This window comes from Rissa tridactyla, chromosome 6 (genome assembly GCF_028500815.1).
Source record: "Rissa tridactyla isolate bRisTri1 chromosome 6, bRisTri1.patW.cur.20221130, whole genome shotgun sequence".
Taxonomy (NCBI): domain Eukaryota; kingdom Metazoa; phylum Chordata; class Aves; order Charadriiformes; family Laridae; genus Rissa; species Rissa tridactyla.
Genome location: NC_071471.1, coordinates 39,650,288 through 39,675,349, shown reverse-complemented (window position 1 = coordinate 39,675,349; position 25,062 = coordinate 39,650,288). Strand labels below are relative to the sequence as shown.

Here is a 25,062-nt window from a genome sequence, read left to right as displayed (position 1 = left end):
TTACCTAGAAATTAAAGGTTTAAAGGAAATTATCTTCTTCGGTACAGTACAGTCATTAGTTAATGATTGTTTATCATTTTAAATGTTGCCATAGTAGTCGGAGGCTGATTTTTAAATCTGAAAGCAGGCAGGACACGTAATAATGAGCAAACATCTGCTTCATTCTATATGTGATCATAATTTATATTGTAAGACCGCTATTGAAAGATGAGTCTGATATTTTTTATGATGATCCATATCCCATTCTACGTATGGCTCAGCACGGTTAGGATTTAGTCACTGTGTTATTTCAGGGCTGTTTTATCTTAAGAATTGGACAAAACTGAAAGTGATTCATGTTAATATATATGTGTGGTATGTAACCCTTATGAAACAATCAATCACTTATTTCAGTACTTGTCAACTTCCAGAACTAGTTGTTAAGGGGTTTTTTGATCCATTTCAGGACTCGGGGGTAATTTTTTATTTTTTTTTAACTTTTTTAGAAGAACTTTGACAAGAATGACAGGATATATAAACATTTCTTGGAGCTGCAAGGAATTTCAATATTTCAGAACGTTTCCAAAACCAGATGTTCCCCAAAGTTGGAAATAGTAGTTAGTGCTCTTACTTGAAGATTAGAAATAATAAAGGCAGCAGGCTGACTAATGCAAAGTTACTTATTAATATTCTATTTTGTTCTTTTTTGTACCATGGAGAAATATTTGTGCTTTCTCTCCGAGTCCTTCGGAGACAAGTATTTGACTTTATATTAATTAGTTATGTGAAAGTCGAATAGATTAGCCTTGGGGGATATTGTATAGAAACGTATAGTGTGTCAAGATGTAACCCATGGAGGATGGGAATCTCGTAATAAGCATTTACTGTAGACAGATGTGTACATTTCTGTGACTGATTGTAGTGGAATTATTTATTATGCTTTCAGCTGTTAAGAATCTAGTATAAGACAATGTGCTCAAATTGTTCTCCATTAATTTTCAGCTCCAAATCTTAAAGGCAGACCACGCAAAAAGAAGCCTTGCCCACAGAGAAGAGATTCATTAAATGGCATTAAGGATTCCAACAATAATTCTGAAAGCAAAGCTGTTGCCAAGGTAAATCACTTAATAATACTCTTTTCAGTATGCTCTCCTTTTTTAGGTACAGCCCTGCCTTTGTTTCCCAAAATGCTGTTTCAAATTTAGAACGTAACTTATTTTCTTGGGGAGATAAATGTAATTTTTTTCAATAGTTTTATTCTTCACTTTAAATCGTGTCTGTGTTCAAAGTTACCAGCAACTATAATCACCTAACAACCTAATGCTATCAGCTTGTTGGTAACTGGTAGTGCTTAAGCTTTCTTGGCATCTAGTGTTAGTTTTCACATTCTGTGACACACAAACATAGTTTGTGACAGTATCTTCAAATTAAAAATAAACCAGGGAGCAGCTCACCCTGTTACAATGTACTTCTAAATATAAGTTTGAAGATAAACAGACTATGAAACAAGAGCCGCTTCAGTAATGGTTTCTAAGAAGCGCACACAAACGACGTTACCCTGGTGTTAAGATCTCAACTTTTTTTTAATTAGGAAAAAAAAAATAAAGGCAGAAATTCAGTATGAAAGCTTAAAAAAAAAAAACAAAAAAAACAAAAAAAAAAACCCACGGGCTGTTTCTTTAATACTTAGTGCTGAGCTGCATGTTCCAGGGTTTGTTGAATAGTGAGTGCGTGCTTTTACAGAGTCTTCTGTATGTGCTGCAGTGCTTCGCCCATACTGCAAGCAAAAATTGGTTCATTGATTTGTGTTTATAGGCTTAATCTTTTGGATATTTACGGGTTTGTGTTTTTTTCTTAAAATATTTTAAAATGGGGTTTCTGTAGTGTAATTTACGTCCTATTTTCTATGTTGTCTGTGTGGTTTTAAATAGGAATTTGGTTTTCTCTTCAAAAAAAAAAAGCAGCACAAATGGCTCCTTTCAAGATGATTTAATTTGAAACTGTAAGATTGCAAAGACGGAAAATTACTTAGAGCAATACTTGTAGATTTTTATCTGAGGCAGAACTTTGTCACTGTGATACTTTTGAGCTAAACAGGTTTGCATAGACTGAATTTTTAGGCCAACTCCTCCCGAATCCATTGTTTCAATAAATTAGATGGATGTGTATCTGAAAAACGCTCCCATTGTTGAGACCGACTCTTTAGGAAATACAGTGAATCTATAGATCCATTTACGTTGTATTGTTGCATGCAGTGAATGTCCTGGGAGATTAGGAGGTTAAAGAGGTCAAGTGGAAGTGTTCTGCTCTCAGTTTCTCATAGGAAGGCAAATTAAATTCCACCTCCTCCTCCTCCCTAGGAGTTCAGTTAAAATCGTGCCTTCTGTTGATGACGATAAAAGAGGCTGAAGTTCATGATGAAGCTCTGCCCTTAAGTCACTGTTTCTCTTCTTTTTGTGCCCTATTGTGCTCAGTTGGAGTCTGTACTATCGTATTAGACAGGCATGGTAAAAAGCGATGGAGTCTGGTGTGTTGAGTTGCGGGATCCTGCTAGATACTATAGAGTTTGCCTGAATGTTTTTGCTCTGTGGAAGAATCTGCAGTGTGAAAACGTCTCAATTTGCCTCAATTCCCCCTTCCCCCAAGCTGTTTTTCACGTTAAAATATTACCAGCAAACTGCAGCATGGCCCGTGTTGTCAAAGCACCCCAGACTGTAGCACGAGTACTTCTGCCTCTTCAGCACCTGATATATAGGTATTAGATAATTAAAAACAGCTGTAACACTTCATACCAAATTGTTTATCCTCTCTGTTTATATTTGGGTTCACCCTACTAGTCAAATGGGAGGATATTTCAGATAAGAAGTAATTCTGCCTATTTATCTAGTCATACTGTGCTCATCATTGTGCAGATATTAATAGCATTAATTATCTTGGCCAGCTTAATTTCATTATAAATAATAGACATGCTCGTGATATAATGTCTTTGCATGTAGTCACACTGACTTCGTTTTGGCTCTTCACATCAATCTGTGTCTCAGGGCTGTGGATATACTTTAGTAAGAGGGACAGTGAATCAGAAACCCTCCAGAGCAGCTGTATTGCACTTTCTACAGACCCTGCCTGTGGGCTTCTGGGGAAGGGGGGCAGTGGAGATCCACCTACTGTCTTCTTGTTTTTAGCAACAGTTGGCACATTAAGTCATCATCTTAGGCTCCATGTTGGGCTTCACCATCGGTTTTCCTCCTTCCTCCTTTTCCTCCATCTCCGACTAATGCTGACAATGGGTCCATGGAGAGCAGAGTGGAATACAACTAGCGTAAACGGGTCAAATCCACTTGTGTCAGATGCTCAAACATTTTGGCAGCGGTCCTGGCTGTATTCCTGTTCCAGATAAAATCCCTTTTGACCAGAAGTTTCATCCTCAGATCTTTCATCCTCAGATCATAGCACCCAGTGTCTGACAGCAGCCTCATTTCTTGGGTGGTGGGGCAACGGCTCTGACGGAGATGGAGTGGCTGTACGGTTTGGGTCGGGAAATGGCAGAAGTGGCATTCTGAAGACTGTGGTTTTGAGCCCGTCAAGACCAACGCAAGCCCCATGGTTGTAATGACTTGATGAATTCCATGTTCTCAGCTGTCAATGACTAGAAGGCTTTGTACCTTCTTACAACATAGTTCTCGTTGGGCATATTTACCTTGAAGCATCAGCAGATCGTTCTGTAGGCTTTAACTGTTACCTAACCCAGAAGAACATTCGGTTGAGTAGGAGCAGCTCTGAGTAAATTCCAGTGTCGATGGCTTGTGCAAAATAGATCGATAGTAGCACAGACAATGTGGTCCTGGATCTGTGGGTTCTGCCAGGGAAAGTTCTTCCGTGTACCATTTCTTGCTTTTGATCTCCTTGCTGGGCCCTGCATCCATTTTAGTACCTCCTGGGGAAGATCCCAGGGGAGTTCCCTCCCAGGCTGGGAATATAAAAATTAGTATGAGGCCCTCTACTGAGGCAGGATCAGCTCTCCTGGAGAGGCATACATCAAGCTCTTCTCTCCGAACACTCCCAGGGCTCTGAAGCCTTTCATACTTCACATGTCATCAGTGCTGGACAGGCTTTTGGGACTCACAGGCTCCAGCATGACCCTCGTCGTACCTGCTTCATGCTCCCAAAAAGCGTTCCCATTCAAAGTGTGCAGAAGCGCACTGAAAGGCTTTTTAAAACTGGCTGATCTGACCATTTCGAAGAGCTGAAAGGATTAACTTGTTAAACATGGAAATTGTCCCCAAATGAATCTACTCATTACATCTCTCAGTGCAAATGCTAAAGTAAATCTCTCACTTCATTTGTACAGCAAGATCTGGGAAATTAGTTTAAAAGTTGCCAGGATATACTTTTCCTGTGGCCACAGGTGGCCTGGCATGCTCTCAGACCTGGAGATTTGTTCTGAGCGCCTCAGCCGTCGTCTGATTGAAACTCTAAAACACAGGTCTGTAGTGGTCTGTGTTGTGTGTGACCTCTGGCAGAAGGCAGACACAGGGGCGTACCCCTGAGTGTTCTCCGGCCATTTAGTAATGGATCTTACGCCTCTGATGGAACATGCAGTCGGAGGTGGTCAGATGTTCCCACAGCCCATCTCTGTACACCCCCAGCTTATCCACGCAGGGTTGCCCGTCTGGGCCTTAGCCCTCAGTCTCGCGTTGCAGGTGTTACTCACACTGAAGCTTCAATGAAAGAGATTTAACTCCTCCTGTGGAAATTAAACTTTGCCTTAATAACGGAGTCGTTTCAGGCTTTCTGAGCAGACCAGAAAAGAGAGCAGAGCCAAGCAAAATTCTGTGTTCAGGACCTTCCTCCAGATCTCTGTCCTCTAGAAAGATTCAAAATTGCATTTTGGGAGCGAATGTCAGTGTGTGGTGCCTGGTGCAAATCTGGCATCGCTCTCACTGTCTTCACGGAATCATGTAATTTTCAGAGTTGGAAGGGACCTCTAGAGATCATCTAGTCCAACTCCCCTGCTAGAGCAGGATTGCCTAAAGCACATCCCTCAGGGCTGCATCCAGGCGGGTCTTGAAAGTCTCCAGAGAAGGGGACTCCACAACCTCCCTGGGCAGCCTGTTCCAGTGCTCTGTCACCCTCACCGTAAAGAAGTTTCTTCTCATATTTGATCGGAACTTCCGATGTTCCAGCTTGTGCCCATTACCCCTCGTCCTGTTACTGGGAACCGCTGAAAAGAGTCTGGCTCCATCGTCCTTAAACCCACCCTTTAGATACTTGTAACCATGAATAAGGCCTCCCCTCAGCCTTCTCTTCTCCAGGCTAAAGAGTCCCAGCTCTTTCAGCCTTTCCTCATAAGGGTGATGCTCCAATCGCTCAGTCATATTTGTTGCCCTACTTCGGTACGTTTATGCTGGATTTACACCAGTGTTACCCAGAATGGCATTCGGCCCTTTTGGTTCTCGTTAATCATTGGTCATGACGTTCATCCATATCGCCTGTCAGACGGTGGGGAGGTTCCAGAAGTGAGGTTTGTGCCTCGAATGCCGCGTGGATGAAGCATTGCAGCCTTCGTCAAGGCTTCGTTGAACCTGACGCTGCCTGGAGTCCGTCCGTTGCATTTTGGCACCTTTGAGTTCCACAGGTGCTTTGACCTCACTTCTCTGCACACTGGAGAGAAGGAGGTTGTGTGTTACATGGGGTTTTCTCACTCCAGTGGCTTTTTTAATGTTATTTTCCTTGTTTTCCTTTTGTCTCCTTGGGAGTAACATCCCTTGCCATTAGTTTGCCTGCATAGCAGTGAGCTTTGATTTCATTTAGCGTTCATGCCCAGGCTGTCTCTGCAAACGTACTTCTGAACTGACCAGTTTGAAAAAGAAAATCCATTAAAAAGATTGATTGATTGACTTTACCTAGCAAGTGGGTGACAAAACTGAAAAATTGTTCCCAGGTTCAGTGACCTGATTCCAAGTTTTAGCTTGCAACAAATTTGCAGCTCAAATTAAAAATCCTAGATTTATTAAAATCATGGGTTCATACTGGGAGTGCTAATCTAGTCTAATGGTATAGCATTGAAAGCTATGACAATGTAATCTAAACTTTATAAGGGGAAGCTGTTAAATAATTTTGCAAGGAGACAAAAAAGTCAAGGGATTACAACTCTGAACCGAAAAGTGCATGAGGAAATCCAAAATTCATTTAATAGGGAAAAAATCCCATTAGCTCCATTGAGTTTTGGACAAAACCCAGGATCTTTACAGAAGTTTAATCAACGAGTGTATCTATTACTAAAAGGCAAAGCATCATGTCTTGTGCCATAGGAAGACAGTATCTCTTTGAACCATGCAGCCAGAGAGCATCGAGAAGTGCAGGGGACGTACTTCACCTGTAACTGATCAGGAAAAATCCCGCAGGAATCCATTTCCCAGTCCCTGCTGGGGTGCCTGGGAGGAGCCAGCCTGCACCCTGCAATGTCCAACAGGGAGATTTTTCAGCAGCATCAATTACGTTGGAAAACTGTGGCCACTTCTCTGGTTAGGACCTTGCCTTGCTTTGTCCAACATCCGTAGAAAACTGTGGAGGCCGCTAACCTCAAACCAGTGCTTTCTGCAAAGTTAACACCCTGGAGGAGTATAAAAGAAAAGATTTTGCTTTCCCTGAGCCTAAACACAGCTTATTTTATTGAGATAAAATAAGCATGTCATAGTCTTTCCAATTATATGTTTGTTGTTTGTTTACAAGTGCTTACGTAATGCTCTTCATAGCATTTACTTCCAAAATGTCAACCAGCACCCAGGAAGTACCTGGTTTAGAAGCAGAAAGAGTGAAGGAGAGTCAATGGCTTACTTGGCAAAGAGCTTCTGCCTTCCTGTTGAGTGAGATACCCTGCTCTCCTCTGCTCTCCTCCTAAAATACCAAATACTGGCCTTTACAGTTTCCCCGCTCCCTCTGGGAGCACAAAGGACGTGTCTTGGATGGGGTATGGAGCTGCCAGAAAGCTCCTCACAGAACTCAAAAGCGTTGAAGGGACAGTGCAAATCCAACGTACATGTAACCATCTCCACTAAGTTGTATTAGAGGACTTAGCATTTCACTGGAAATGTATCAGTCCCATCTTGGTCAGGAGAGCTTTTAAACATCAGTTTGCAAGGTTCTGCTCTTTTGTTTTTTGATACATAAATTACGGGAATGCTCGAGTTGTAATTTGCTTGATTCAATGAGAGGATTATCTTCAAGAGGAGTGACGGATTAAGCCGGTCTCACCAGGTATTTTTTCCCATGTTTGAATACGGATGAGAGGTAAAGTGGTTCCAATTTGTTGACTTCCTGACTGGCATACGTCTCCTGGAGAGGCCAGTGGGACACCTGGAGCTCTGGGACTCATGTGCCTTGGGACTGCTGGTGTCTACCAGGATAGGCTCCGGCTGCCAGCCGCTTCCTTCGGCTAAATACTTAGGGCTGTGCTTAAGTTTAAGCAGATGCTCACACTCGCTTGACTTAAGTCCATGCTACAGCAGAACCTCCACTTGTGTGCACCGAGAGCTCGGCCTGGGTAAGGCTTGCCAAGGTTTGCATCTCTTCTGGTGGGCCAAAGGAGAGAAAAATGTGTCGTTTCAGAGCTGGCTGCTGAGCATTCCTGGAAGGGGCTGAGCACCCTCAGCTCCAAGGGTTGTCTACGGGAGTTGACAATGCTCAGTGTTGATCCTGGAATGAAGGTTATTATTAGACTTGCTAATGGCAAGTGTATGTGAGAGATGGGAGCTGTCTGTGACATAGCAATGTATAGCCATAAAAATGCAGATCTGGAGAGCATTACCAATGGGTTGTAATGATTTAAAGATGTGGCTATTTAAAAATGTTGTGACTAAGATTCAGAACAAGACATTTAGCTCTATAAATAGCTTCCTTTGTTTCCCCTCAAACACAGTTGCATGGGTTGGCCTTCATTTTTTCAACAAGCCATTCTGCTAGGAGAGGGTATTTATTCCTTAAGTGAAAATTAAAGGTTACCCAGATCTGATATGACATATTTTCTTTTCCCAGGTAAAATGTGAGGCTAAGTCAGCTTTGCCCAAACCCAAGAATAACAACAGCAACTGTAAAAAAGGCTCAAGTGAGGATAAATCAAAGATTGCCGTAGGTGAAGAATGCAGAGCTGATGAGCAGGCTTTCCTTGTGGCTCTCTATAAATATATGAAAGAAAGGAAAACACCAATTGAACGAATACCCTATTTAGGTTTTAAGCAGAGTAAGTATCCTTTTTCTCATTTTCTTGTTGACATTTTAGAATGGTTTGGCTTCTCTGGAGAAAGCATTTGCACACGAAGCCTATTTTAAAGCCTTATGGAATGGGGGGGGACCATGTTTATATCTACACATTTTCCAGTCCAGGCATTTCACTGTCTTATGCCTAGATTTGCATCTCTTCCTTCTGGGGTAGTTGCTGCTGGATATTTATAGGTTTAAATCCGCTGATTATGACTAGAAATAGGCATGTTGAAAACTCTCTAGTTTTCTGTTTTGTAAATCTGCAGCGTCTGTAATGCCTTTCTTCTGAGTTAATAATATGACGTATCTTTATTGTGCCCAGATGTTCTTTATGAAAGGACAAATATTAAAGGAAGACATTTAAAAGTGGTCAAGAAAGGCACAAACGGGATCGTATTTTTAAGCCCCAAAACGTGTTTATAGTTAATAAATTACTGACTTTGGAGAATATAAAACCAGACTGTATCTGCTTAATACAGAATGCAATGTTTATAATTGCTTTGGCATGTACAGTTTGTAGTGCCACAATCTGTAAAGCAATTGTAGGTAGAGAAGATACAGTTGTAACTAAATTTTACATAAATATTGCAGTGCATTGTAGATCTTTCAGAGTTTCCAACAAAAGCTGTAAATGGGGGTATTTTTCCTCCTTATTTATAGATTGAATGATACTTTATTTCCTTAAAGGGAGAACTCCATGGATTGAAATATTATTTACGCTAATTTATCTCCCAGATTAAAACCATGTGTTATTTTGATGAAGAATGTCAAACCTGTATGTTTTACATAACAATTTACATACCTAATAGCAATTGGCACTGATTGCAACAGGCCTCCAGCAGCCATTATAAACTTATATAACTCCGAATGATTACAGTGTTTGTCTGAAAACTGGCTGCTTGAAATGGAAGTAAAATTAATGTACTATGAACAGCTTCGTTGCATTATGCATTGATTCAGATTGAATCAAGGCCTAAGCAAAGCTCTTGATAGCTTTGAAGCAGTACAAGGTTCAATGAGGCTTTCAGAATGTTTTGTGTTGAAGAGAGGATTTTTTTTTTTTTTTCTCCCCCCCCATTTTATTCTGCACTTCCTCAAGCATGGGGACAGGGTGGGCTTGAAAGACAACCTAAAGTACTATTTCTAAAATTCCCTCCCCGGGGGTAGGGCCCTCTGCTAACATTTAGCGGAAAATACACTGAAAGTTGCCTGACATTCATTATAAATTAGGGGCCTGATCCGGCAAATACTTAAATGCCAAGAGTAAGTATGCTGAGAAGAGCAGAAATGTTTGCAGGACAGGGCTCTCTGTTTGTCCAGCAAGGCTTGTGCAAACATTGCCAATATAAATAGGTTAGTGGGGAGAAGCAGTGTGTACACTACAACAGAGCATCCCCCCGCGGAGGAAGAGATGCCGTCCTCCGTGATCGGCAGCGTTATTGCTGAGTCTGGCCTCAAGTATCTGTAGTATGTCTGTGGGGAATCACTGCTTGTTGGTGGAATAGTGCATACATCTTTCATAGAGCTGTGACGTCCATTTTTCCTCCAGCAATTAAAATAAAATAAAAAAATAAAATAAATAAAATAAAATAAAATAGTGAGACACCAGCAGCAGGCAGTGGCCTCATGGGACAGTGGGCCAGGATGGAAAGCACGTGAGAGGGGAGGAGTTCCTGGAGGAAGTAACGAGCATCTCCCAACACATCTTTTGAATTGAGTTGCCTCTGTTCCTCCCATTCCACAGCTGTGGGCAAGGCACAACCACTCATATCACAATTATTATGGTAATTTTCATTTGTGCTCCCCCAGGTTCATTTGCACAGGACCCATTAGACCGCAGCTTATTGTTTATTGATTGTGGAGGCCATTATCTGAGCTGCAGTAAATATTGGATATTGTTGTTTAATCAATGGGCTTTCTCTGTGAGCCAGTGTGTGGCTCATGCTTGCTTGCTAATGAAATCAGTATTAAACAAATAATTAAAAGCAACATTCTTCCCAATGAGTAATTTTTATTATCAAAGTTATGGAAACATGCTACAGTCATTATACCATGCCTCTTATCAGCAAAGTCAAATGAGCCTATTACCTTTGTCTCAGCGTATTTTTCCTGTCCTGTTAAGGAATCCAAGTGTGTTCTCTTATATGTAATTAAAAATATATATGGTATGGGCTAATATTTACTCTTCAGCTTATGTAAATACCTCTTTGGAAAAATGTTTCACAGGAGCTTTTTCAGGGCTATGAGCTTTTTTTTTATCTTTTTCTTTTTTAAAAACTGTTTAATTTACATTTCTTTGAAATATGTTGGTTAATGCAATGCTTATCTAAATACTTATTGTCCCTCTAACAGTTAACCTTTGGACTATGTTTCAAGCTGCTCAAAAACTGGGAGGATATGAAACAGTAAGTGTTTAAGTAACTTAAATGAAATAATTGTGCAATCTAACTTTTCCCTGTTAGAAAAAAAAATGTAAAAGCAAACAATCATTTGCTGCATTTTAGGCTAGTTGTACACATTGTGGGTTTATTGGACCGTTTTTGGAAGCAGTCCCAATTAGTTCCAGGTTTGGCAAAATTGTAAACTTGTCATAAAAACTACAAGTGGAAAACATATGTAACTCTTCCCTGTCAAGGAAATTAGTTGGGTCTGTAATTTTTTCCCATGTTGAGAAAGGGCTATTATTGTACAACAAGCCAAGATTGCATAAAAGAAATTTCACTTGGCAACATCCCTGACATCTGTTCATGTCTAATATGGGAAATATATTAAAGGCTTTCAGAAGTAATCAGCATTGTCCATTAAGGAATAGTATGCTGCAGTATCTTCTCTTATTCCAAGTGTAAAAGATCTTTATTAGACAAGGGTCAGTACCACATAAACAGGAAGTTATCAAAGTAATTCAGAAAAGTCTCTGACACTTTTTATCAGCTAACCATATCTGACAAGAGCAGTTTATTTTTAGCTCACAGGAAAATGTGATGGCCACGGATTTTACAGCATGTATTTTGAACCAATAAAATATTAGAGCAACAAACTTAGATTAAAATCTTGAAATGAGAAGAAAGAGCTGCATTAATATGGCACATCGAGATGACATCTGTAATAAAAACCAATTGACATAGGAAGATGTCGTCATTGGAAATATTTTCTTTGCACACAATGATCAGATTAAGTTGTTCAGTTCCTGCCGCAGTTGGATGAAAGAAATTATTTTTGCTTTGTTTATGAAGTAATCTGGGACATATCTGTGCTGTAGAGAAATGACAAGAAGAAATGCACTATCAAGAAACCGAAAGTCGTTTGAACCAAAATATAAAACTCACTGTTTTCCTTCCATACAAGAAAGCATATTGTTCTGTAAATGGGCAGCCCGGGTTGGTTAGCAGGGCTGTGGCTGGGATTTTGCGAAACATGAAATCTAACGTTCTCAACAAAAATATACGCTTGATTTGGCTTCTGTCGTTCCTCTATCTTTCATTAATCAGCACATACCATGCTTATGTACAGGGGTGTGCGTAGGTGTGCTCACGGGTATATATGAATGAATAGCTACCATAGATAGATCGTTACTGCGATTATGAGCCAACAGTAATTGCCGTGAGTTGTAAAGTACAATGAAAATGAGGGATGAAATCTTGAACTTGATCCAGAGCGCACGGGAAGGCAGGGAGGGAGGTGGAAGGGAGAGTGGCGTGTTCAGAGTGCTCAGGGAGGCGGGCGAGTTTCACAGCGACGTTTCAGCTCTGCTTGGAGGGACCGAGGATGGAAGCAGGGATGCCCAAGTGGTGACCTGCTGGAGAGAGACAAGTTTCAGTACCAGAATGAGAGGGGTGGACTTAGAGATGCTGGCGAAGGTGAACCTCTGTGCCTGGGGCAGAGCGGGAATAGGATGGTGAGTTTGTGAACACAAAGCCAGAGAGCCAGGTCTACCAATGTAGCAGAAACACGAGAGGATCAGAGGAGAAGGATCACATACGTGAGAATGTCATCTAGGGTAGCATCAGTCCACCCTTGTCTCAAAGCTCCTGTCGTTTTCTCAGTGACAGATGCTCTCTGTTGTTCAGGGGCATTTGTCACCTTTGATGAAAATGTACCATAGAGACACAGAACATGTACCAGTGTTCTTCATAGAGAATAAGCTAAGCAATTTCTTGCTGTCCAGTAAATGGCAAGGCAAGCATAGCTCACACCCTCTGACATACCCGGGAAGCCCAGCTTTGGTTTGAGGGTGACTCTGGCTGAAGTGATGGGCCTGATCCTGGTTTTATGGATGAGTGGTGTCTGCGCTCTCTGCGGAAGAGCTGAAGTTGGGAGGACCATTGTGGTGCACTTTTAAGTTGTACATGGAGCATGAGGTTTCCTGACCTCATTCTCTTCTGTTAACAGTCTTACCTTCAACATGGATCTGCTTTTGCTCTACATTCCCTGAATGTTAATCCAGTAGCTGTTGCAATACTTTGACCTGTGCACACCCTGGTTTTTATTATTTTATGGCCAGTTGATATTCATTGAGTTTGCCAAGCTGCACTTGTTTGTATATATTTGATCATGGTGAGCATTGCTGAGAGGCTTCTGTGTTTGATTCGTGTTTCATTTTTCAGCAAGGCAGTGGATGGCAGGGGTGATATGGACCTCAGCATCACTTCCAGAATCTTAGGCAGGTGGACAGATGTAGAAATTTTGTGTGAGTGCTGTAGTTCAATAATAACCAGAATCCACTGCTCACACGCACAGTGCCAATATCTGTTAATGATGAGAAGTCATGTGTAGAGCAAAGGCTTTCTCGAACCTACCCTGATTAATACATATTTGTCTATATGGACCTTTCCGCCTGACTTGAACAAGTCATTTGTCCATTATAAGCTCTTCATCACCTTTTACTTGTTTTAAAATTTCACAAGTTTCTGGTTTGTGCATTGAGATAGAAATGGGTCTTTTCTCTTGGAAGTATTGGAAAGAAAATACTTAAGGGCAGGTATTTGGCTTGTGGCAAATATCACATGTCACATGGCATGTGACAGCCATTTTATGAACAGGAAACAAATAGAAGATTGGTTAAAATCAGATATGGGAACTTAGACTGGTCAGATCGTAAGTGTAGAAACCTTCCCAGTTAAAGCAATTGCAAACTTTGTGTTTGGCAGAATAATGATATTCAGCCCATTTTCAGTTCCATCCCCTGCCCTGTCCACTTTGTTCATGTATAGGTGCTTCCATGGGGCTTTAAAAACATCTGTGAGAAACAAGCGGGGATTGTGTACGGTGTTTTCCAGCTTTGGCCCAGATTCACAGGACAGCGCAAGACCTCTGAGTCCAGTCCTGTCGGTTAAGGATATAAAAGTGAATGAAAACAGCCAGGGACTGGATTTGAGATGCAGAGAACAACTTTCTTGGCCATCTGCCCGACTTTCCTTTATTGTTGTGTATCAGGGGCCGGAATGCATCCAGTGAGGCTTGACAGAGAGTATTACCTGTACATACGGGATATAAATACGGGATATCTAGTAGTGTCAAGTCATGATTATGTGTCATATGTCATATTTAAGGGCTCTCTAGTTAGAGCACTTGTGAGAGTCATTTCTCATCCGCCCATTATCTGTTTGATTACTAATTCTTAGTTAGTTGTCATCTATAGCTGTGTAATAGCACACTCCCATGTACTTCTTGTTGGACATAATACAGGCTTAATAAAAATAGCAACCCATACAAACTGGTTTAAGTCCTTAACAGATGAAGCTGTCTCTTTGGAATTGGCGGGATCGTGTTTCTCTTAAACAAAGATACATGAAATGAGCATCTTTGTTACTAATAATAGGAGAGTGCATTGGAAAGCACTCTCTATAGCAGACCTTCACAGTATGAATGATTTAAAATGTCCCCAAATCCCTGGATGAAATACAAAACAATGTCATGTTCTAGGGAGCTCAGCTGCAGTGGCATTTCACAGCCATTGCCCGGAATTGTCTCAGTCACCCTAAGTCAAGTGAGTAAAAGGTGCAGATATGCATAGATGGGGAACTTCCAGGACTTACCTCAAGAGTTGCCCTTGGCAAGTAGTGAAGTGGCATTTTTCCTTTTGAGCCGACCCAAAAGGAGTGCCCTGGCGTGTTTGCAGAAGGCTGTGGTGCTGCATGGACCCTACCTGGAGATGTCTTAGAAAGATAAACTGTAAAAAGGAAATGAGGTGGAGCTTAACCTTCGGTGTGTAGCGGCTTAAATTTTGTCAAAGGTCGGTGGGATCCCATTTAGCTGCTGCCTCCTGGAAGCAACAATAAAGGGCTTTAGTTTTTAAAAGTTAATGATTGACACGTACAGCAGTCCTGCGTCTGGGAAGGCCCGAAGAAACTGATATACCAGTGGAGTGCAAAGCTACCTGGGTTTGTTTCATACAGAGCTAATACCCAGAGCTCTTTTTTGAAGAGCATTGTGAACATCACATACCATGACGAGAAAATCCCCCTTTAGATTTGCAGCAGGAAATAAGCAAGAAGCCTTTTCATGAGGAAGGGAGCTGGGATTGCAGTGCAGAAGATCTTAAGATTTCTCAACGCGGAAGATGCCATTAAAAGCATGTGTATAAACAGTTCTCTAATAGATAAGGTCACTGCTTTTATTTGGTTGTTCTTGAGTACCAGTCACTGCCTAATACTGTGCTCATAGGAATTAGGTCTGCTCTCAGGTCCCTGGGCAGACCAGACTCTTGCTTTAACTCCAAATTCTGCTGATGGGGAAAGACATGGAGGTTTTCAAAGCTCCTGGCCTCCAGTGGGCCCAGCTCTAGGATTGTGAAGCTATAGGTTGGAACTAATTGTAGGAGGGGTCTGCAAACCAGAAGACTACTTTAAAACTGAAGCCAGCATCAGAATGGGAAGCTGTCAGAGATGAGACTGGCCAGTGCAGTTGCCTTGGTTAATGGGCGAGCATGGAGCATCCTGCACTTTTAGAAATGTGGCGGGCACTGGGAGGGATGTATATACTGGTAGGAGTAGGGAAAAACTAAAGCAGCAAAGATTCTTTGTTGTCTGTATGTTATCTACAGGAGCGAGTCAATTTACATCAGGAAACTGAAGCTGAATTAATCAAAAGAGTGAAATGAAAGTGCTCAGGACATTTGTTAAAGCTTTTGCAGAATCTTAGTTGTCTTATGCCACTGTAGCTCCATGCCCTTAAAAAAAACCAGCACTTTGCTCCTGAATGTTTATGGGAAATTCCCTACCCAGGCAGCTGAAATATTTTACCATTTTCATACCTTTTGTTAGCTGCTTTTTTGTTCCTCGTGCCCCGGTCATGAACATATTACTAACCGGGAGCACATACGAGCCCTTTCGGAGTTAAAAGCAGCCGAGGCAGGCATTTTTGGTAGGAACAGCAACCATAAGCAAAGCATTGCCAAGCACTGCCCTTTCCTGGCTCCTCAGGAAGTCCCCAGTCACTGGGGTGGCTGGGAGGGACTTGCATGAGAAAAGAAAGCGGTCCTCAATTTGGATGTGGCCAGTGTGAGCATCCAGCATGAGCAGCGTGGCCCCACATGACGACTGAGAAGTTTCCACAGTGCAGGATTTTGTTCAGTTTGCTTAAGGATGTCATGTATCAGTTACTTTAGTCCTTTGAAGTTTATTAAGCGTAAAAACTAAACTTCTCAGAGCAGGGGAAAACTCAACCCTGGGCTTTGTTAGACTAACAATCATTTCAGGGAATGTCAAATTTAAACTTAGCCCAGGACATGGGAGCACACAACTCTGCTGATTGGCAAGGAGTTCTGGTCCGCTGCAGAGGTAGAATCGCATAAAGCTGGGCAAATGTTTGGTAAATACTATTATTCTAAACAGCCTAGAGGAGAGGGACACCAACAATTATTTCAAAGGGATTCCTTTTTCCCCTCAAATATGGTTGTGTTTACTGATGTTCCAGCTTGCGTATCCACTCTTGAGTCAGCTCATAGTTAATAAGACTTGGGCTCTAAGGTTACCATTTTCCTTTAAAAAATGGAGACCATGCTTCTTAGTCACATCGGGATGTTTAAAAAGGGGACTTGCAGTAGTCTTCTTGCTGACTAATCCTTTGCTTTCATTTATAGCTTCTGCACAGCATCACTGTACTTAGCCAAAGCATGAGGTCCTGGCCCACAGCCTTTGCAAACCAGCCAGGCTGAGCTTGCCAGAGGGCCAGAGCACAGACCCCGGATTGGCTTTGTGCATCTTTGTTCCCCTAGTCTGTGAGGCTGCCAGAGACTTGATTTAATATACAGCCATTTGCAGCAGTCCTCAAGGGATTTGTGGTTTTTGGGAGCTACCAGAAGGCAAGGACTGTCTGGCCATGCCGAAGTCCTTTGCCTGTCCTGAGGTCTGGTGGAATAGGTGTGGGAGGCTGGACCAGAGGTAGCTTCCCATCCAGACATTCCTCCACAGCAGGGCACTTGGTCCAACTCTTCTTTCAACTTTCAGGTTGCAGGAGGAGCATCCATTCATATTCGCAAGAGGTGGTGTTCTTTATGGCTCATTAGGACTCCAGTTCTTCAACACCTTTAGTATAATAATAGCTAGAAGTGCGGGTAGCCTGGGGAAAAGACAGCATAGGAACTTACATAAAATAGACTTAAAATGAACCTTTCCTCACATTGGTGTTTGATTTTTATTTAAAAAATGCGTTTGTGCAGAATTGATCCCTGAATTGCAGTCTCTCGCTTCTGTCTGTGGTCTTTGGGTTGGTTACAGAAGACAGAAAATAAAATTAGTGAATGCAGTCAGTCTATTTTGCTTTAAATGAGTTTTAAGATAGGATACTTCCCCTTTTTTTTCAAGTATTTATAGGTGCAAAATATGTACAGGTACTAAAAGTGAGTTGGAGGTGCTGATTTTTTTCTAAGGAGAACAGTACAATGAACTTGAAGAAATTGTAATATTATCAAATGACGAGTCTCCAGCCATGCTTTTGGCTTCCGAGAATGATTTCTGCAAAGGAAGGATTTTTCCTTTTATATTGAGTGAAAAAGAAACACCTCTTACCCCGTAATATTTAATGATGGTAGCTATCTCTTCTGTTTAGATGAAAATTACAGGCCTCAGATTGCAAGTTGTAATATTTGTTTTCTTCTGATTGCTGCTTTTAACTCCTCAATAAACGCCATTGACTGCTCTGTGGGTAACTCTGAAGAAGCCTCCGGGGCTGAATATATTAAAATCCACAGCATTCCACAGAAAATGACAAAATTCTCCCCAAGTTGCCCCCACAATTTTCCACTGGCCTTCTTTATGAGCTGCAGGCAAAAGAGGGTGTTCTGTTGTGCTTGTCCTATTCCTGGTTTTCTTCCTGTTTTAAATATAGCAGAATATATGAAATAATGAAGTGGTATTCAGAAACAATTCTTTTGCCAGGTCTTCCATCTGTTATTCTGTATAATCCTAATTTCTGTACAGAAAAACCAGAACCATGGTATGCAACTCAATATGTTACAAGATGTTTATTTTCATCAGCACGGTCCAATAAAGTACATAGCTCAAATATTAACATCGGAGTATGTTAAGATTTCATTACTATTTGATCTATATATTTTACTGACATAAATGGATAAAAATAAACAGCTTGTAACGTATAGAGTTACGGACTATGCTTTTGTGGATTTACAGAATTCTGTGGTGGATTTGGGTTTTGCAGCAGATTTATTTTCTCTAATTCAGTTAAAATAACTATGTAATCATTATTTGTGCTGAGTATGGCTTGAGCTTCATTTTTGTAATTCACCGTGGGATTTGTCTGCATAACTTCAGATGGTTAATGACCCTTTATTGATTGAGATTCTCTTTGTGAGGCCGTATTGCTTGTGACTTGATAATGAATCAGTCAGATCACTCCATTTTAGAGAGGAAGAAAATAGACGTAGTGTTAACTTAAAAAAAAAAAAAAAACACCCAAAGCTCTGTGCATTCTATATATTCTGTAGGAGCTTTTATAGTGCTTGTAGTACATGCTGTTCTGAAAGTGTCACACATGCATTTGTTGTTGTGAACTCAAAACACTGTAGAATCTGTAAAGATGCAAGATTAAATTTTCCATTGCCATTTTTACAGATAACAGCCCGTCGACAATGGAAACATATTTATGATGAATTAGGTGGTAACCCTGGAAGCACAAGTGCTGCTACATGTACTCGCAGACATTATGAAAGGTAAGATAACAAATCTGAAATGCTTGTTTAATAATGAAAAAATTAATTTGGAGAGCCTTCAAAGCGTTTTATAAAGAATTAGAGAAAGAGAGGGGAGAGAGGCTTCTTAAAGATATAGAAAATATTCCCCCAACAGTTTAGTCAGATAATCTATTGTAATTTAAACCAGAATGTATGTCTCCAGTGACTAACTAAATAAAACAAGCATCTGATTTTTCTTTGGTACATATCTTAATTTTTACAACAGCTTTCCGGTTAAAGAAGCTGAAAAATTGAGCAAAAGATACTCAAGGAAAAATAAGAAATGACAGCTAATTGATGCAAACACTTGTCTTCTGTCATTTTTTAGGAATACCAATTAAGCAATTGTGGTTGTGATCAAAATAATGGGGTGGCCCACAATGCAGGGTGCTGTTAGTCTTGTAGGTCATGCAGAGCATTGCATTCCTCTTCTTCATTGCATTCCTTCCCTCCTCCCTGCCTGCAAGCTGCTGCCAAACACTCTTTCTCTGCAGCCATTGTTGCTGGTCAGAACTGTTGATTTCTTATTCTTCCCATGTAGATAATAACTTCCAGGGCTTGCGAAGCCAGCACACATTGAATAAAATGCTGGAGCTGGAATGTTGTTTTGGTTTGGTATGGTTTTTAGAAACAACTGTCTTTTTTTTTTTCTTATTTTTTCCTTTTCTTTCCTTTTTTTTCCTTTTTTTCCTTTTTTTCTTTTTCTCCCTTAGACAAGCAAATGTTAATAAAAGCTCTGCAGTTTCAGGCTCAGATAAGGGAAGTCCAGTCTCTTGTTCCTGGGCATAAACAAGTTGCTTTGCTGGGGTCAGGAAGAGATTGTATTTGCCCGTGCACAGAGCAGCACAGCAGAGCTGTGCTCAGTGGGCAATTTTTCACCTTCTTTTAGTACCTTACGTGTTGGCCGCTCCAAGGGAGATGCTGCCTTACTCATGGAGGGGGAGGTTGATCGCCCTCATTTACAGGAGACATCTCCAACGTAAAGGACTTGGGTGCATGAAGAAGTTGCATGTAATGCCACTATAAAAGTTCGAGATGGAAGCTTTCTGGAGATCGAGCCAAGCAGTAGAGCAAATTGAGCGAGTTGCTGCGCATGTCAGAAGGAGCTTTTCCCTGCCTTTGCGTTGTGGACGAATGTTATAGGTTGTTTTAACTGACTCATCAGATTGTGGGTATTGGGCTCTTCCCCTCCGTCATTACAGCCGTGACAGCCTCAGGGCTTCTTCTTGCACCCACACCAGCTGATGGGTTTCAAACTGGCAGTCTGGGTCTTCCCTCACCAGATGTGCTTTGTAGGATGTTTATTTGACAGAGGAGACCCAGGCGCAGGTGAGAGTTGGGTCTCTGTGGGCTTAGGTTGCACCGGCAGCAAGCATTGCTGGGTTCTGCGTTCAAATCCCAGAGTCACCGAGTGAGCGTGTCCCTTGTAGTTGTGGGAAAAGAAACAAGCCATTCACAAGTACTCCATGAATCCTGTTTCTCTCTTCTGCTTTCATGCTAGTGGTTTAGTTTTTAACATGCAAAACCCTTGAATTGACCTCCGATGCAGCGAGGATGCAATTCTCTGTTGTGTGCATCTGTGTGACTTACTCAGTAGTTACTACTCAGTATGCTACGACGTGCCAAAGCCCATTGTGCTCACTAGAAGACCTGAGCAGACCTGAGAAGACCTGCCTTCAAGATCGAAAAGCCTTTCCAGGCTACCCCAAAAGCATTTCTGCTTGCCTTGAGCCAGTCTGAGGAAAAAGACTTTTAGTTTATGGTTAGGTTGGTCTTAGCACACCCAAGAGCTCAAAGCTGGGTTCTTGGATGCCAGTCTATTGTGTGGTTCTGGGTTAGGTCTCATATGAGGCAGCACCTATTTTCCAGGTCTCTGGCAGGCTGTCAAAAGATGGCGCTTGGAGAAAACATCTTGTAGGATTTTTAGGTTAACCCTGAGCTTACCTAAAATACACTTTACCAAATCTGGTCTGAAAAACCAACACGCGTATAAAAAAAACCTCCTCAGTGACTGGTACAATCTCTAGATTTTTAGTGTTAGAGACTTTCCTTTTTCCTTTTTTTTTTTTCCACCACAGGAAAGCTGTATTAAGCCTCAGACTTGGAAAAAAGTAAATGAAATGGTCATGGTTTGTTTCAGCTAGTAATTCTAACTACAGCACCTGTAAATGTAATGCTCATTTATAGCCAAAGTGCTCAGATGACATTTAATCTAAAACTAGAACTGCAGTGCAGAAATACACATTCGTGATTCAGGACACACATACATTTTCTAACTTGAAGGTGAGCTGTAAAGCTAAACTGGAAATTGAATTAAGCTGGGAAGTAAATGCTGAATAAACCTCATGATTTCTCCTTTCTGAATCCCACTGGCCTTTCCTTGCTTACTGGGGGCAGAACAGGCAGTTCCCTGACTTCGGTGATCCTGCCGCTGTCTAAATTAGCCTTGCCATTCATCTCTACAACTAGATCTCAAGGGCATCGGTGTTGTGGTAACTAGCTTTCTTCCAAGATGACAGAGAAGCTACTAGCTGTTTGCACCAGCTTTAACGTACTGAGACTGCTTAGGTGACCTCTGAGTGACTCCCTTAGGATGCTGAGGAGTGGGATGGCACGTAGGTCCCATTCAGGTACTGCATCCCACCTTCCTGCCCTCTCCAAGTTCTCCTCTGCAAGGTGGAGTTTCACCCCCAACTTCAAAGGGCAAAAAGGAAAGAAAAACAAAAAGAAAAAACCAAAACCCAACAACAACGACGAAAAGCCAAGAAACGGAGAGGGCAAAATTGCCTCTCTGTCTAGCAAATCCTGTGCAGAAATGTTGCTTTTCTCGCGAGGTGCTTATAACCTCTAAAAAGCCAGCACGTTGCTGCAGCCCTGTGGTACCAAGGTCGGCAAACGCTGAAACAAAGCCAGATTTAAAGGCTGTGGGGAATGCTTTGCTCCCCTCCCCACACCCCCCTGTTTGGAGCAGGGGCGGTGGTGGTTGCTGCTGCTGCGCTATAGGTAGGCAGAGTCCTTCAGTCGGGGCGGTGTTTGCTTTGTTTCCCTGGTAAAAAGGAAAGAAGGATTTTGTGTGCGTTACCAACTGATTCATTTTTCATGTAGTACGGTTTGTGTTTCCAGTAACTGGTTTCATTTTAAAACAAGGCGAGGCTGCCAGTGTTTCAGTAAGTGTTATTTGTATATTAGTTAGACAACTTTTGTTTTATTAATGAGTATAATAATGAAAGTGCAGGTTGCTGAGTAGAAGCAATGGGTGTTTTTATTTAAAGCGTAGCAGGCACCGTATAGTGCCAATGAATGCGTTATTGTCACTGTAGGCATGGCTGGTCTGAACCTGCCTCTTGATTGGGTTATTCCAAATAGGCCCAAGCACTTCATAAAAATGTCTTTGTCAGCCTAGTTTTCCTTCCAAACCTATTCATCTCTGTCAGTTTTTAATATTAGTACCAGGCTCTTGGCTATAGTCCATTAGTACTGTACTTAATTGCTCATGTTACAGATGATTACCAATATAAAAAGCATTAATGTTTTCCCATCGTGGGGCTGTTGCTTTGTGCGCAACTCGGACCGTGCGGAGTTGTTGTTGTTTTGGTCGTTACTTTCTTCGTTTGTGCTCCTTTAACGCACTTTACCTTGCATGATCGCAGAAAGCTAGAGGCGTGTGTGGTTGGTGTTAGCTGATTCAGCCTGAACCTTTCCTGTGAAACTCTTAGAGCCCTTGTCAGCACCCTACATCTCTCTCTCTTATCAAGAAACCCTCAGAAACGGCTACTTTTCTGCGAAGCACTCTTCCCCATGCTGCCTTCCCCTAATAATGCAGATGTGGTTTTCACATGCAGGGTTTGAGGTTTCTTTCGCTTTTACACAAAACACATGATCGGCAGCTTTAATTTTCCGGCATGAACGATAGGCTGTGTTTCTGCAGTGCTGCTGATGTTGTTGTTAGGGATTTTTCATAAATATTACACCACCACCATCCCCTCCCCCCCAAAAAAGCCCAAACCAAAAAAACCCAACCTACTATTTTGCAAGGTATATAAAGTTCCCAATAAAACCCATTGAACAAAACAAAAATACAAGCGATTGCCTGTTGAGGCCTTTTTCTGCCTCCAAGTCTGGATGTGATTCGTCTTGATTTCCTCCAAAGCAAGCCTCATGCAGGAGCTACGCACAAACACACACGGGACGGGGAATTGTGGTGTGCAACGGCGTCAAGTAACACTCCTCGGCTGCTTTGATGGACAGACGTGTCATTGTGTGAAGGTGTCGTGGCTGGCAGCTGGACGGTCCCATAGAGCAGTAGCCCTCCTGGCCTCTTCGGGTGCTTTGGGGAGCCTGGCTCCCTTGGGATCTCCAGCAGGGATGGACGTGGAGTATCCCACAGGTCGTGTCCTGCTCTTCAACAGAGTCTCATCCCAGCCCTCATGAGTCACTAGCGCCTTGAAAACCAGGTCGTCCTGGTCAAACCCAGCTGGAGAGGGGTTTATTGGGCTTCATGCTCTCATCAGATTCAGGCAGCCGAGTGGGAAAGCGTTCTGCAGGGCCACAACCACCCAGGACTTCATGAGGAGCAGATAGGTGAGATGGGTTGCCAGAGTGGGTTGTGGTTCTTCACAATCCGGTAGGGTGGCTGTGCCCACACTTTGGACACAGACCTGCAGAGGGTTTTATTCTGGCCGTGAGTGTGACCCCTGGGCGCTTGCAGAGCACCCTGCACATCTGTCCCTTACCGGGGGACTGAACCCCAGGAGATGCAATGTCTTGCACAGTTGGGAGCCCGGTCTGCCATTTTTCTGTCAAAATCGCTCACATAAATACTATATATTATCAGAAACGCAAGGCGGGTCAAAATAAGCCCCTTACATGGTTTCCCTTTAACAGCCGTAAAGTCTCTCTACCCTAAGGATATTGTGGAGTAATTCAATATGCAAGAGTGCCCCGCGTTCCATGCAAATGCTGTTTGGTTTTGTTAAAGCGTTTGGATAACTTTGGTAACGTGTAAGGATTTCAGTGGAGTTTTGTTGGAAATAGCAGCCAGTCTTTTACAGGAAACAAAAAATAGGAGGCTAGTATAGCATCTACATGAAAATGCTTATGGTTATCTTTTAATACACATTGTAATTAATAGAAGGTTTTGATTTACGCTGTTAAGTGTGAAAACATCCTCAGGCAAAAATTAATCAAATGTTATGTCATGCTGCAAACTACAGCTAGCTCTTTGTTTGACCCAAAAAAACTTGCCAAGCAGCAGTTTTTTCTCGGCGTACTAACTTGGTTGTTTTGTTTTTGTCTTCACCCCGCTTTCCTGCCCCCCTCCCACTTCAGCTAGTCCCAGACTCCCAGAAAACCTCGTAAGTTGCAAATTGTCTCAATAGTTTTCCATCAACTATGAATTTAAGCATGAAGATAGATGAGGTGTCTCAATTCTCTCTTTCTTTTCCTGGGTTTTTGGTTTGCCTTTTTTTTTTTTCTTTTTGATAAATAACAAGAGGTTTCTACTTATGATTTTCTGCCCTCGGGGCTTTATCATTAAGATTAAATAACTGTACTCTCAAGCATACCACTGAACAAACATCTTTTCAATTATGTGAGTAACAGATGCTTTAACAAAGGAACTATTGAAAATTCAGAAAGCTTCCCCCCTCCCCAAAATTTAAAAAGTATCAGATGACAGAGGAATGTAATTGTTTACCATTAAAACAGATCCTTAGCTGTCCATTCAAAACATCTGAGAACCCAATTTTTTTTTTTTTTTTTTTCCCAAAAAAATTTCTGGGTTTTCAGCCTCAGAGACTTACTGGCCAGCACTGGAGTCAGCAAGGGCCGTCCTTGGGTGCAAGCGTGCTGGACAGTCGGGCACTGCCTTCCAGCATGCAGAAACAGATGATCTCTCTCCTTGAGGGGAATTGTTTTCCCAGCCACATCCTTATTTCCACCCAGGAGTTTCTCCCAGCAGAACTGGGGGATGCCGTCTGCTCCCGGTGCTCCCGGGTGGCTTGTCACCCAGGGAGAGGGGGATTCCCAGGCGTCCCCTGCCGCACACATGTGCGTCGACGCTTTCCGGGCGCTGAGGCCATGCGGTGTCCCCAGTGCGCTTGGGGTCCCGGCACTCCCCGTGGCTGAGCTGGGTGCTCAGCGTTGGTCAACATCAGGCAGAGCGTGTCTCGTATGGTAACCTCATTTCTTGACACCCAGGAGCAGGGACAGGCTCTACACAAGGGGAGAAGCCCCTTTTCCTTGCTGGGACCTGAGCTGCCCCAGGAGGGTGCTGCGTGGTGGGAGATGGGCTGTTCTCCTTTGCAGGAGCAGCACCAGGGATGGAGAGTAAGATCCTTCCCCTCAGATTCCCCAGGTCCGCTGGGCATCGCCAGCTTGTACTTCACCGCAGGACTTGGCTAACATGGAGGGGGTTGGCCCTAGTTTGTTCAACTTTCTGCAATGGAGATGTGGCTCAGAGCTCCCAGGGAGCTCTGCTCCTGCTCCCGGCAGGATTTTGGAGTCTCTCCTGGGGACCCGCATCCCAGAGGGCAATGCAAAATGGCATCTGTAAGCTTGTCCTGAGCATAGGCACCAAGCGTTGCAGGGACCATATGGACCTACCGAACAAAATACGTGTCTGCCTTTAGAAATGG

At 42.4% G+C, this 25,062-nt stretch overlaps 1 protein-coding gene across 7 annotated transcripts in view; it reads left to right on the top strand.

Annotated features, from left to right (window-relative positions):
- ARID5B (AT-rich interaction domain 5B) overlaps positions 1-25,062 on the top strand; it is a 120,484-nt gene that overhangs the window by 81,335 nt on the left and 14,087 nt on the right. For all 7 annotated transcript variants that reach the window (XM_054205286.1, XM_054205283.1, XM_054205285.1 and 4 more), the window contains 4 exons: positions 982-1,094; positions 8,014-8,218; positions 10,591-10,643; positions 18,309-18,406. In XM_054205286.1, coding sequence (XP_054061261.1) covers positions 982-1,094; positions 8,014-8,218; positions 10,591-10,643; positions 18,309-18,406 — 469 coding nt within the window. The remainder of the gene's footprint in view (positions 1-981; positions 1,095-8,013; positions 8,219-10,590; positions 10,644-18,308; positions 18,407-25,062) is intronic.